Raw genomic sequence first — 12,683 nt, 5'->3', positions numbered from 1 at the left:
AATTGCTATTAGGCTTTAAATGCCAGTAAAAACTCACAACAAATGTATCCAATTTAACCATGCCAGCCTTGCCAGATTTTAGAAAACAAAAACATATGTAATTTTCATAACTAATATATTTGTTTTAGAATACAGCAAATGAATAACATTAAAAGACCTTAACAATTTATTTTTGATACTGCTTTGTAAGAATGAATAATTAAGGATTTCCGGTTTGGTCTGTTGCGCAGAGTAAGTCACTGTTGTTGACAGCTACTATTTTGATACACTAGTAATTATGGTCCAACTTGATTTATAGGATGTTTATAGAGATGCAAGTTCCCAGGTTCACACACTAAGGAGGATGGTGAAAGAGAAGGACGAGGAAATCCAAAAGCAGTCCAACCTGGAAAAGAAGATCCACGAACTGGAGAAACAAGGGGCACTAAAACTCCAGAAGAAAGGGGATGGGGACATTGCAATCCATACTTCAGGGCAGCAGGGGGTGCTGTCCACAGTGGCCTATGTAGGTCCAGTCGGTCCAATGGGCCCAGATACTGGTGCTCTTCCTGGAGTGTCAATGTCGCCACCTCCCCCACCCCCACCCCCACCACCAGTGCCTGGGGCAGGTAGGCTAAAATACAGAAATACTGCAATTTCTAACTTTGATATACTGTAATGAGTGGCATTTTCAGTACCCATATGATTTAGCTAATGAAGTTAACTTAATTCATAATTCTTACCGGTTGTTCACTTCTCTTCGCTATTTAGATCTCTGCTATTTTGAAAGAAGTACACATTATAGCAAATATTACAGCAGGTCCAGTACAAACCTTCCGTTTTGTCTTGTCTCACTCATTTTCTTGTCTAAAAAATTGGGATGCCTTTTTACACTTTTCAGTGCCAAACGGACCATCCACTTCACCTGAGCCTCCACTGCCACCACCACCACCCCCTCCCCCTCCCCCTCCCCCACCACCTCCTCCGGGCCCCGCTGTGGAGACCCCACCTCCACCCCCTCCCCCTCCACCGGCAGCCCCGCCTCTTCCTGGCTCAGGCTGTCCCACCGTCATCTTCAACTCAGGGTTAGCAGGTAAGGCAGACCCATACACTGGCTATACATGTGGTATGTGTGCAGATCAGCTGCAAGGGCTGTAATTCTTAAACTTATTAAACAACCCCCCTTAATACAGATAGTTTTAGAGCCACAGGCTGTTAACTTGGCTATGTGACCCTATAGTTCTAGACTGCTGAAGCACTGTATTTAAAAAAAAAAAAAAAAAAAAAAATCATGAAGCTATTTAAATTTAGCTTTTGTTTTACAAATTCAGTGATCACGTCAGACTGATTCTCACCTAGGTGATTCATGATCATGCGGGTGATATTTTTACACCATATGGAGTCTAAAAGATGCAATTAGATTTCAGAAGACTTGTTTAACTGCATTTATAAGAAACCATTTAACATACAGTACAATACTGTGCAGATCTAACATTCATAAGCAGTACGTTTATTGAAGTGATAAATGTTAACAATGGAAGTGTACATTTCTCAGTGCAGTTATTTAACTTACTGAATCCAAGCAGTAAAGCATTAAATTACTCAGATTTAAGGAAATGTAGTAATCTTTAACATGTCCTTTTGAAACTTGGTGTAATCTGGTTTTCTGTTTTAATGCCTTGTTATATGCTGCAGTATACTTGATTTCTGATTGTTTCTCTTTACCTCTTCTGCAACCATAAAGAGGGACCCATCAAGCTCTTCTGTAGGTTTCTCCCTCTCTTTTCTCTTGTTTTTTGCTGCCCTTTCTATAGCACTGTGTTATACTGTTATCAATGGCATTTTCAGTACAAAGCACGCAAATTAAGTAGTCAATTTAGGGGAGGTTACTTTTAAAAGGTAATCTGTTACTGTTACACATTACTTGAATACAATTGTAACTAGTTACAGTAACTTTTTACTTTGAGAAAAAAAAAATAACTAGTTAGTTACAAATAGTTACTACTTCATGCACAGTTTACATTTTAGAGATTTTTATTTTTTTTTGGTTTCTGCAGCTCCAAATATTTTTTGAAGATCCAGCTGTCGAAACCTACTCACTGCCTCCTCTGGTGGTGATGTAAAAAAGTGTATTCATATGAATGTTTTGTTTGACTTTTTTAAATGTAACGATAAGTAACTCCTGTTATTTTTTTCACATAAAATGTAATGCGTTACAAGATGAAATCCAATTAAAGTGATGCGTTACATGTAAGCCCCAACACTGTCCACAGTATACAAAAGTTAAATATTTTTTAAATCCATTAGATAATGCTTGTTATATCAATTCTGGGTTTATTATTGACAGTGTATTATGTAGGTTACGTAATTATTATTTAAGTTTTCATACTGAAAATGCCATGTTTTGGTTAACTGCTAATGCATGCAACATCTTTACAGGTGTGGACTTATTTACTGTTGCATGTTGAGACATAGTCTTTATGTTAATGACTTCAGTTGGATATTTAAAATGAGTAATGGGGTTATTATGCAGTCCTGATGGAGTGCTTGAGCAATTAAAAAAAAAAAAAAACAAAAAAAAAAAAACATATTGTTGCCAAAACTGCACGGTATGCTCCCAGACAGACTCACATGAGAACAGGCTTCCTCATGTGTATTCTCTGTTTTGGTATTTTTATAGCATTTATTTTAAAACCCTGTGGAGGACTGAACTGTAATATTCTATTACCTATCATGATCATGTTAGAGACAAAAATCAGTAAGAATATGGCATATAAAAGCATCTCTAAACAATTCTAACAGTGTGTGTGTGTTAAGCAAATAATATTATTTCTGAGACACTCACATCCACCACTCTGTGTGTTTTGATGTTTTAGTTACATGATTCCCCTACACACAATAGAGGTGTACTTGACCTTTGTGTTCTGCAGTGTACTTCAGAGCATAGCACATCAATATCTTTCCACTTACAACTCTAGTCCTGAGGAATCCATACTGCTTCACAACTGTGAATCTAAAGTTTTTTTTTGGTCTGATTTTCTTGCAGCGGTGAAGATCAAAAAGCCAATCAAGACAAAATTCCGATTGCCAGTCTTTAACTGGGTGGCATTGAAACCCAACCAGATCAATGGGACAGTCTTCAATGAAATAGATGATGAGAAAATCCTCGAGGTAACATCTATTTTCTGTAAAAAGAAAGCAAAGTACTTTTCTCTTTTTTTATCAGAAGAAAATTAGATTAGTCACATAACATTTAATCTTTTACAATTCTGTGCATTTGGTATTTTTGTATTATGTACTGGTGTTATGGGCAGTGGCCTGTGGACTTCTTGGGAGTTCACGACTACTAATATTCAGTGCCAAGCAATGATTTTAAAATCAGTTTTCTCTCCTCTTATTAGCACTTGCATCATGATCACTGGCCCCCATATTTCTTGTACTATGTGTATCTGTCTATCTATCTATCTATCTATCTATCTATCTATCTATCTATCTCATTTAAAATGACAGGTACCTATCACTTCTTGTGCTGTTTGTCAATTTCTGCCCAATGGTCTAGCTGCAATCAGACCATGTGACATTCAGCAGAGGAAGTGCGTAGATACCAGGACACAGACATAATTATTTTGTACTTGAACAGTCCATATACACTTAAATCAAACTGAAAAGGAAAGAACCAACAGATGAGAAGGAAACACTGATTTAATACAGGCACATGTCTAAATCATTCATTTGAACCTTTGTTTCCAGGATTTAAATGTGGATGAGTTTGAGGAAATGTTCAAGACAAAAGCCCAGGGTCCAGCTGTTGATGTGACTTCTACCAAGCTGGTCATTCAAAAGGGACCTAATAAAGTCACATTACTAGAAGCCAACAGAGCCAAGAATTTAGCCATCACCTTGAGAAAAGCTGGAAAAACATCAGAAGAGATATGCAAAGCAATTCAAATGTAAGTAAAAAAGGATTTGGTGGTTCAGGACTAATGTTAAGTCGCTGTTAAATACACTATGTCCAAAATCATTTGATTTTAAAAGCAGCGTTTTGTCATTATTGGTATTTTTTGCCTGTGGGTTATACACTTTAATAAAAACAAAATACATTTAAAAAGACCACTTTGCACAAAACGTGTGTGTTATACACGGATGTGCATTATGTACTGATGAGTACAATAGTTCTTCCTACAGAATAGAGTTGAATTTAACCTGCTTTGTGATCTTTAGAGAATATTAAGACACTTTCCTGCACATTGATGTCTTTAGTGTGGACATATGGAATTGGAGTTCACTTGTGATTCCTAAGTGGTTAAGTGAGACATTTGTCCTCTACAAACACTAAAATAAACTACGTTTTAGATAAACAAATAATTACACTTGCAGGCTTCTTCACTTCCATTATCTCACTTTTATAGACCACATTTTCTTTGCTTTTACACAAAGGTAGACAGTGCTAAAGAAAAAGAAAAAATAGTTATGTTTTAAAACTTAAATAACTCCTCTCATTTATTTATTTATTTATTTATTTATTTATTTATTTCACATAACTAGAACATGTTTTTTTTATATATATTATACAATCGTTTGAAAAAACAGATATCAGATTTGAAAACTTGCATTTTATAAATGCATATAGTCTATAAATCTGTGTTTTATGCTATATACAGGGTGATTAGATTATTTTGGGGGGGCATGGATGTCTAAAAGTATTTTTAAATCTCAGTATACAAAATTCTTTTTTTAAAATCTCTTGTTTTTAATTAAACCATCGAGGAAAACAGGGACCCCTGCTGGAAATCCTGCAGACAAATAAAGCTATATAACTAGTTAAAATATCTCACCTGAAAGAAAAATATACATTTGCTGTAATCATGCATAGTTTAACAGTAGCTTTCAAGTTGTACACTATGTTCTGTTCCACAGAAGGGAAATGCTCTCCAGCGAGAGAAGTACCTGTGAGGATGTGTTGCCTTTCTATCATCAATTGTAGCTTTAGCTCTCCTGCTTACAGAAGTCTGTTTGTCTCCTACAGGTTTGACCTAAGAACTTTACCAGTGGATTTTGTTGAATGTTTAATGAGGTTCCTGCCGACAGAGAATGAAGTGAAAGTACTGCGTCAGTATGAGAAGGAAAGGAAACCACTGGAGAGCCTGACCGATGAAGACAGGTTCATGATGCAGTTCAGCAAGATTGAGAGAGTAATGCAAAAAATGACCATTATGGCCTTTATTGGGAACTTCTTAGAGAGTGTTCAAATGCTGACACCTGTAAGTATTGCTTCACACTGTCTTTCCTACCTTTTCTTATAAAGTACACACTCAACACAGTTTAAGTTTTAAGACTTTTCCAAGTCCCACATTAATGGAGTGCTCAGATAAATGCAGATCTTACAAAGCTACAAATATAATTGCCGCAAACATGGTAATTAGATTTTTACTTTTGTTACTAAAATACCTTTTTCTTCTTTTTTTTTTTTTTTTTTTTAAAGCAACTTCATGCAATAATAGCTGCGTCTGTGTCTATAAAATCATCACAAAAACTAAAGAAAATGCTTGAGGTAGGTATATTAACATTTTATGCAGTGGATATGCAAAATATTATACAAATAGGATGTTACTGTTGATGGCTGATTTGGTTCAGCTCAAAAAAGGGTTTTACTGTTTTACTCTATTCTTCATAATACAATTCCAGTTCAAAATAACAGATCAATGTGAGATCTCATTTTTGAAATGCAATGACTAAAAGTTACAATCGTAGTTTTGGAATAGCGGGATACTTTTTTATTTTTTGTAAATCTTGAAAGAGTGAATTAACAGTTTGAGTCGAAGCTTGTTTCAAGTTGTTTTGTGTTTTGTTTTCTATTGCAGATTATCTTGGCACTTGGAAACTACATGAACAGCAGTAAAAGAGGAGCAGTATATGGCTTTAAACTACAGAGTTTAGACTTGGTAATGAGAACTCAATTGTGTTACCACTGTATCAGACATTCTGTACAAACTAAACAGTTAAACATACCTGATGTGATTGTTCTCTTCATTTAATTTCCAAAGCTTTTAGATACCAAATCAACAGACAGAAAGCAGACCTTGTTGCACTACATTGCAAATGTGGTGAAGGAGAAGTACATTGATGTCTCCCTCTACTACAATGAGCTCCATTATGTTGAAAAGGCTGCAGCAGGTAACATGCATACCACTTTTGACAAGTTACATAATGGATTGACCTAGTTTAGTAAGATGTTTTAGCTTTAAAAGCATTACCAATTAGATCATTAGGCATGATGTCTGTTACAAATTAAGTACTTCTACAATTTTTCCAGGAATTGTAGGTGTTAGTTAGTCTTTGAACATATCCTCAGGAATGTATTCAGCAGAACCAACACTTGGTCTGTTTTGAGCAAGTGTATCAGCTAACTGAAACCATTTTGAACCATGCTGTTTGTCTTTTGTCAGTGTCCCTGGATAATGTTCTGATGGATGTGAAGGAACTGCAGAGAGGAATGGATCTGACAAAGCGCGAGTACAGCATGCACGGCCACAACACCATTCTTAAAGACTTCATCAACACCAATGAAGGAAAACTTAAGAAGCTGCAGGATGATGCCAAAATCTCACAGGCAAGTGGCTTTCTCTTAATGTCATCTCATGTGCACAATATGCTGGATTATTAATGCAGTAAACATTTGATATTGTTATTCTTATTTGTATTCTTTACAGGATGCATTTGATGAAGTACTTAAATACTTTGGTGAAAATTCCAAAACAACACCGCCTTCAGTGTTCTTCCCAGTCTTTGTCAGATTTGTAAAAGCCTACAGGGTAAGTTTACTGTTTTACTATTCGGGGTAAAGCACTGACCATAACATTGAAATAATGAACCAGTGTACAGTATATGTTAGAAAAAAAGAAAATGTAGATGTATAAAAAAAAAAAAAAAAATCAATGAAGATTGCAACTAATATATTGTACTTAGTAAAACTGCTCTCGTACAAAACTTTATTGTACTTTCAGTCTAAAGCCTGTTTATGAGCTCATTCCTTCTGTTTAAGGTACATTGTTGGATATGCTGGTTACTGCAGTTCTAGTTTAAGGGGTTGGTGGTGATTGTTCTTTGTTTTTATGAACAGCAAGCGGAAGAAGATAATGAACAAAGGAAGAAACAGGAGCAGGCCCTGATGGAGAAATTGCTAGAACAAGAGGCTATGATGGAACAGCAAGACCCGAAGGTACTTCTGTTGTCTGTTATGGAAATCAAGTTTGCATAGCATGCTGTTATGCTAGGATACATTGATTTTACCCAAAGTTTCAACAAAAGTGTACAATTAATTGTGCTTCAGGATAGTTTTGGTAGGAGGTTTCTTTGTTCAGTTATGTTGTAACCAATTGTTTTTTCTCTCTTTGTCAGTCACCTTCACATAAAAATAAGAGGCAGCAGCAGGATCTGATTGCAGAGCTGAGGAAGAAGCAAGTTAAAGACAGCAGACATGTTTATGAGGGGAAAGACGGTGCCATTGAGGATATTATTACAGGTAAAGATAAGTTGTTCCAAACACTTCACACAATACAATCTGTACTGACACATACATCTCCCATGCCACATAGTGTGTGTTATTACAGACAGGTACACCATTTAAATCCTTTTCAAATTTAAAGTCCTAATATTAGTACGCCAACAAATGGACAGTCACTCTCACATAAGCACACTGCATGATTTGACCTGTGTGTTTGCTTTTACATCAAATTAACATTTACTGGGCTCAGTAAACTAACAGTATTTCTTTGTTTGCACATGTAACAAGTTGGCAGATCCTTGTTTGATCCTCATGCTAATGTGATGATTTGTTAAGGCTTTTCTGTAGTACAGACATGGCACAGTTTCCAGCAAAGTTGATTAATCAACTACTGCTTGTTTTCCTAAGAAGGGCTGGGCTATATAAGTATGAATGTCCAAATGACACTGCGACATCTTCAGTTGCAGGTTTTTCAGAATTAGAAAATGAGTACAACTAATTTTGCATTTATCTTTTCCTTTTAAATGAAAACATAATGGGGTAAATTATATTGATCTGAACAGTCACTGCCCTGTTTAGATGTTAAAACAGCTCCTTTTGTGTACCAAAGTTCAAACATCCTAACAGTGCATGTAGATGTTTTTCTGTCAGTAAAAATATGTGGAACACCAGTAAGGATTTTAAATGGTAAGATCATAGTCCCCACTATGTACTGATTTTTATATAAAAATAGTTAAAAATAGCCCACACAAAAGTGCCCTTCCTAGACTAAAGTCTGTGTGTCATCAGTGGATGTTTAATAGCTCTAGTTTTCAGTTTACCTGCAGATTGCTAACCATGTACTAAACTGTAGTTTTTTGCTTCTTACTGTGTCCTGTCTTGTTTGGCTGTTGTTTTCATGCAGTGCTGAAGAGTGTGCCCTTTACTGCCCGAACAGCCAAGCGTGGCTCTCGTTTTTTCTGCGAGCCTGTTCATACTGAGGAGTTCCATTACTAAAACTAAACACTTTCACAGCTGATGTTCTTAAAAGTTTGCTGTAGGTTCAAATACTATTTTATCTCTCTCTATGGGTTGTTTGTGAACGACCGTCTGGATGTAACAACCATTTGTGTCTGGTGTCCCGTGGGAGTTCATGCATTGTTTCTGTCCTGGCATGCTGACCCGGAATCTCTTTTAAGGAGTTATTATTTCCTTGTGTGTGTCTGCATCAGCACTTTACCACATCAGTGGTGCACATTCTAAGTACTTGTACTTGCATTGCATTTTCACATACAAAAGCAATTTGTAATGTCACAAGTCTTCATATCAGCTCTTAGTTTTGGGCACTGTCCGATATTGTATTGTTCTCATGTGATAAAAATAGATATGATGGATTACCAGGAACACAGAGATGTGCATACAATTCAAATACTAAAAAGCCTGGTAGTTTTATGTAAATGTGGCATTATACTTTGCTTTCCAAGTATTGTCTTAACTGAGAAATGAGTGTTCATAATTCAGTAAAATGCCTTGGCTGGTTTTGCATGATTTTTGTTGGTTTGGTGCAGAATAATTCTTTAATTGCACTGTTGTCTTTTTCATAATATGAAGAACTTTCCTGTTTTTTGAGTGTGTTTGTTCTTTTTCCATAACCTAAAGCATGGATTGAGTTTTCATTATTCTATGTTTTGTATTTGCTTGTCTAAATGTTGGAGTAGAGTACACTAAGCGGTGGCCCTGAAAATCAATGCCTAATACAAAGACCTATAGGAGCCAGTTCTGTGATCACTTGAATTATTCCCTCATATACAAATGAATAAAAATACAAATATTTTTTATAACAGTCAATTAGTTGAAAGTACACATTACACAGAATTATTTAAACATATACATTTTAATGTGTATACCATACTGGGGTAAATCAATCACAAGTGAGATGAAACTGGCTCCAGGTACGCTTTGGTTCCATGCTAATCTAACAAGCATGTGTCTAGTGACGTTCTTTCAAATATTCTATTATGAAGTTCAAATCTGTATCTTGATAAAATACTCCTGATGATTTTCTGTATATCTCTATGCTGTTGATTTCTGCTTTAGTTTTATTTCTGGGGTCAATCTCCAAAGCAGCTTGGGTTACGTTTCACAGTAAGCAGAACCTTACCTTGTATTGCTCTTGCTGTACTAGTAACAGCTGTCGGCCCCCCCGCCCCCCTCTCCCGCCTAATCTTTGCCGTGTGGCTGTTTTGCTCTGATAGCTAACCTGCAGTGAGGTCTGCTTGAACACTTAGGTATTGCTTGAATGATCATTTCATTTTTCTTTAACCATCGTTTTGTGTTTTCTTCATTTAGCCCTAAAGAAGAATAATATAACTAAATTTCCAAATGTTCACTCGAGGGTAAGGATTGCTTCTAGCACACCGGTGGTGGTGGTGGATGAAGCACAAACCTGGCAAGCATCACTTTTTTACCTAACTACATGGTTTATACTTGAACAGAAAGCCTGTTGTGGTGAGAGCACCACCTGCAATACTGGCGTTTGGTGTCGGCGCCTATCTCTATGGATAATGAAATACAGCATGTAGTCGTCAGTATAAACATTTAGATTATTCTCTAAATTAAAACATGTGTTCCTCCAATCCTCTGCGTTCCTGCACAGAGATCTATTATTGATTAAAAAAAAATATCAATCGCATTATATTCCTTACTGTATTTCACTTCTGACAATTTAACATACCAAGGTTCCTTTCTATTTCAAATATAGTATTAATAAACCATTCAAAATCATTTAGTATTTTTGTCAATTTAAATACATTCAGATCCTTGCTGTATCTAACTCAAGCTGCTTTGCCTGACTGACCGTCACAAAAAAAAGAAGTCCTCTGAAACTGATGACTAAAGTAATTGTTGGCCCTTGTTTTCCTTCCCTGAGCACAGATCTTAGAAACCAGCCCTACAGGCGAGCCGATGCGGTGAGAAGAAGTGTCCGACGGCGTTTTGATGATCAGAACTTGCGCTCAGCGAACAATGTGGAAATCACTCTGTGAGCAAGGGAAATGCATGTGTCAAGAGGGTGTGTGAATGAATGTCATGGCATCTGTGTGAAGAGTGAGTAGCAGTTTGGACTCGACGGGCTTAAAGACCGGGGTAAAATGGGCTCTCCCTCAGAACGTGGGAAGCTCTTGAGCAGAGAAGCCAAGTGCCTAAATTTCAATTATCTGTTATTTACTAAAAGCAATATGACCTGACCTGGCTTTATTTTTTATTCCAAGTATCTATTATCTATCTTGCATTTTTAAACTGGACATACTTGTCTGTACAGGGGGGGGTTAGTCTTTTCTTGTGAAAAGAAAGTTCAGAATGTAAGGGACAATGGTTTCCTGGTTATTTGCAGAGGGGATACTTTGTGAAAGTGATCTACTATGGAATGCTAAAGTAGTTTTTAAAATAATCTGGTGCTATTGTGACTAGGAATAAAAAGTGTTATCTGCACTTTTTCATTAGCTTTTTTTGTTGAAGGGCTAATGATATGTTTGTTTTGTTTTTTTAAGAAAGGGTGTCCCAGTTTATTGTTTTAACTAATACAAAACTGTTACACAGCAGCAATCTCAAATGTAACGTTGGAAACGGATTGTGTGGTTCTGTTCATGAGTACCGTCAATACAGTTTCAAGGTGAAAGTGCTGTGAATACTAAGAGCAGAAGGAGCATTACAATACAATGTGAATTGTATATAGGACACCATACTAAGGTATTAACATCTCATTAATCAGTGTTGCCATTATTGCCAACGACCAATACTACACAACTGTCACTGTACAGTGCTAGATATTTTCTACTAAAGTAGAACTTAAGTGCCAAGCCAGCAACATACAAATTATATAAAAAATTATAATTTATGTAAAATATGAATCCAGGGAACTGGTTTAAAAATGTATTTGGCGTTTGTTGTGGAGTTGTAATAATGTGAGCATCCATATCCTATTATGCTCATTTATACTTCAAACAAGTTACTGTAATCACAGGCAAGGCACTTCAGGCTACTTTAGTTTATCTAATAAAAACTGGATAAAAAAAATGTTATTCTCTAAACTGGATTAAAAAAATGTTATTCTCTAAAAACGTGTGCTTTGCTTACAACTAAATCTTCTTGATTGTGTCTACTTCGCTATCTTTATTGTAAAAGTTTAATGTATAGTATTTAACCACTGAATTCATTTTCATTCTGTTTTGCTCATGTAAACCACTTGGTGTTGATGGCATTTGTTTTTGATAATGTGTAGTTATATTAAGAAAAAAAAACTTTTTTAAATGTACAGATATTTTGCTACGAAATTGGTGCAGTTTGTATTTTTTTCTTTTAATCCACATATTAGCATATGGTTAATATTGTACATATTGTTTAAAAAGGTTTGCAACACCCTGTGCTACACAATCTGAATGTTATTTTAACATAGTTTTATTTTGTATTTAACTACATGAGCGTGAACAAGGTTTTGGCTTATTAGACTGGAAATAGTTAAAATACTCATCCTGCTTTTTATCATTTACACAATGATGTAATTTGTGTGCTAAATGGAACATGCCAAGATTGTTGTCTTTCTTGCCTGACAATAAACAGGCATTAAACTGTTGACATTAAAAAGCAAGCTATTTTACTTAACTGACCCTAAATAATAAATTTTATATAGCATGTGCATTATTTGCTTTACTTAACAAAATCTGTGGTTAAGTAAAAAAAATAATTCACAGCTGCAACACTTTCATTTCTTAAATCAGTATTGGCATGTTCTTATGAAATGTATTTTAGGTGATACCTGCTTATTTGCAATATTGAACTAGTTTTTAATAAAGCAAGTTTCAAATTAAATCTCTGGTTTCTCAATGGCTTTGAACAAATAATCTATTTACACGATATACTATAATGCAATGGCCTGTCATTCCTAAATAACATCCTGACAACTAACCTTGAATTGACCATCATCACAAAGAGCTTTACAAGATACGAGACTAGGGTGTACAAACTATGCATCAGCTGCAGTACAACAACGTCTCACCCGAAAGACAGAGCACAAGGTTAAGTGACTTGCTCAGGGTCACACAATGAGTCTGGCTGAACTGGGATTTGAACCAGGGATCTCCTGGTTACAAGCCTATTTCTTTAACCACTGGACCACACAGCCTGCTATAGCAAGTCTTTCTCTGCTTTGAATGTAGTAATTGTA

General features: G+C 35.8%; 1 protein-coding gene across 9 annotated transcripts in view; it reads left to right on the top strand.

Annotated features, from left to right (window-relative positions):
• Positions 1–12,328, top strand: part of LOC117403218 (formin-like protein 2) — a 65,008-nt gene extending 52,680 nt beyond the window's left edge. The window contains exons 14-28 of one of the 9 annotated variants that reach the window (XM_034924132.2): positions 299–608; positions 881–1,072; positions 1,724–1,744; positions 3,026–3,150; positions 3,730–3,929; positions 5,006–5,240; positions 5,462–5,530; positions 5,841–5,921; positions 6,024–6,153; positions 6,426–6,589; positions 6,690–6,791; positions 7,100–7,198; positions 7,378–7,501; positions 9,812–9,858; positions 10,397–12,328. In XM_034924132.2, coding sequence (XP_034780023.1) covers positions 299–608; positions 881–1,072; positions 1,724–1,744; positions 3,026–3,150; positions 3,730–3,929; positions 5,006–5,240; positions 5,462–5,530; positions 5,841–5,921; positions 6,024–6,153; positions 6,426–6,589; positions 6,690–6,791; positions 7,100–7,198; positions 7,378–7,501; positions 9,812–9,858; positions 10,397–10,435 — 1,938 coding nt within the window. In that variant the 3' untranslated portion in view covers positions 10,436–12,328. Of the gene's footprint in view, positions 1–298; positions 609–880; positions 1,073–1,723; positions 1,745–3,025; positions 3,151–3,729; positions 3,930–5,005; positions 5,241–5,461; positions 5,531–5,840; positions 5,922–6,023; positions 6,154–6,425; positions 6,590–6,689; positions 6,792–7,099; positions 7,199–7,377; positions 7,502–8,387; positions 8,520–9,811; positions 9,912–10,396 lie in introns of those variants that run through there. The other 8 variants (XM_034005217.3, XM_034005223.3, XM_034924131.2 and 5 more) reach the window with 8 other exon arrangements.
• Positions 12,329–12,683: the final 355 nt, after the last annotated feature.

The sequence above is a fragment of the Acipenser ruthenus genome, chromosome 10 (genome assembly GCF_902713425.1).
Source record: "Acipenser ruthenus chromosome 10, fAciRut3.2 maternal haplotype, whole genome shotgun sequence".
Taxonomy (NCBI): domain Eukaryota; kingdom Metazoa; phylum Chordata; class Actinopteri; order Acipenseriformes; family Acipenseridae; genus Acipenser; species Acipenser ruthenus.
This window is presented reverse-complemented; position numbering and strand designations above follow the sequence as displayed.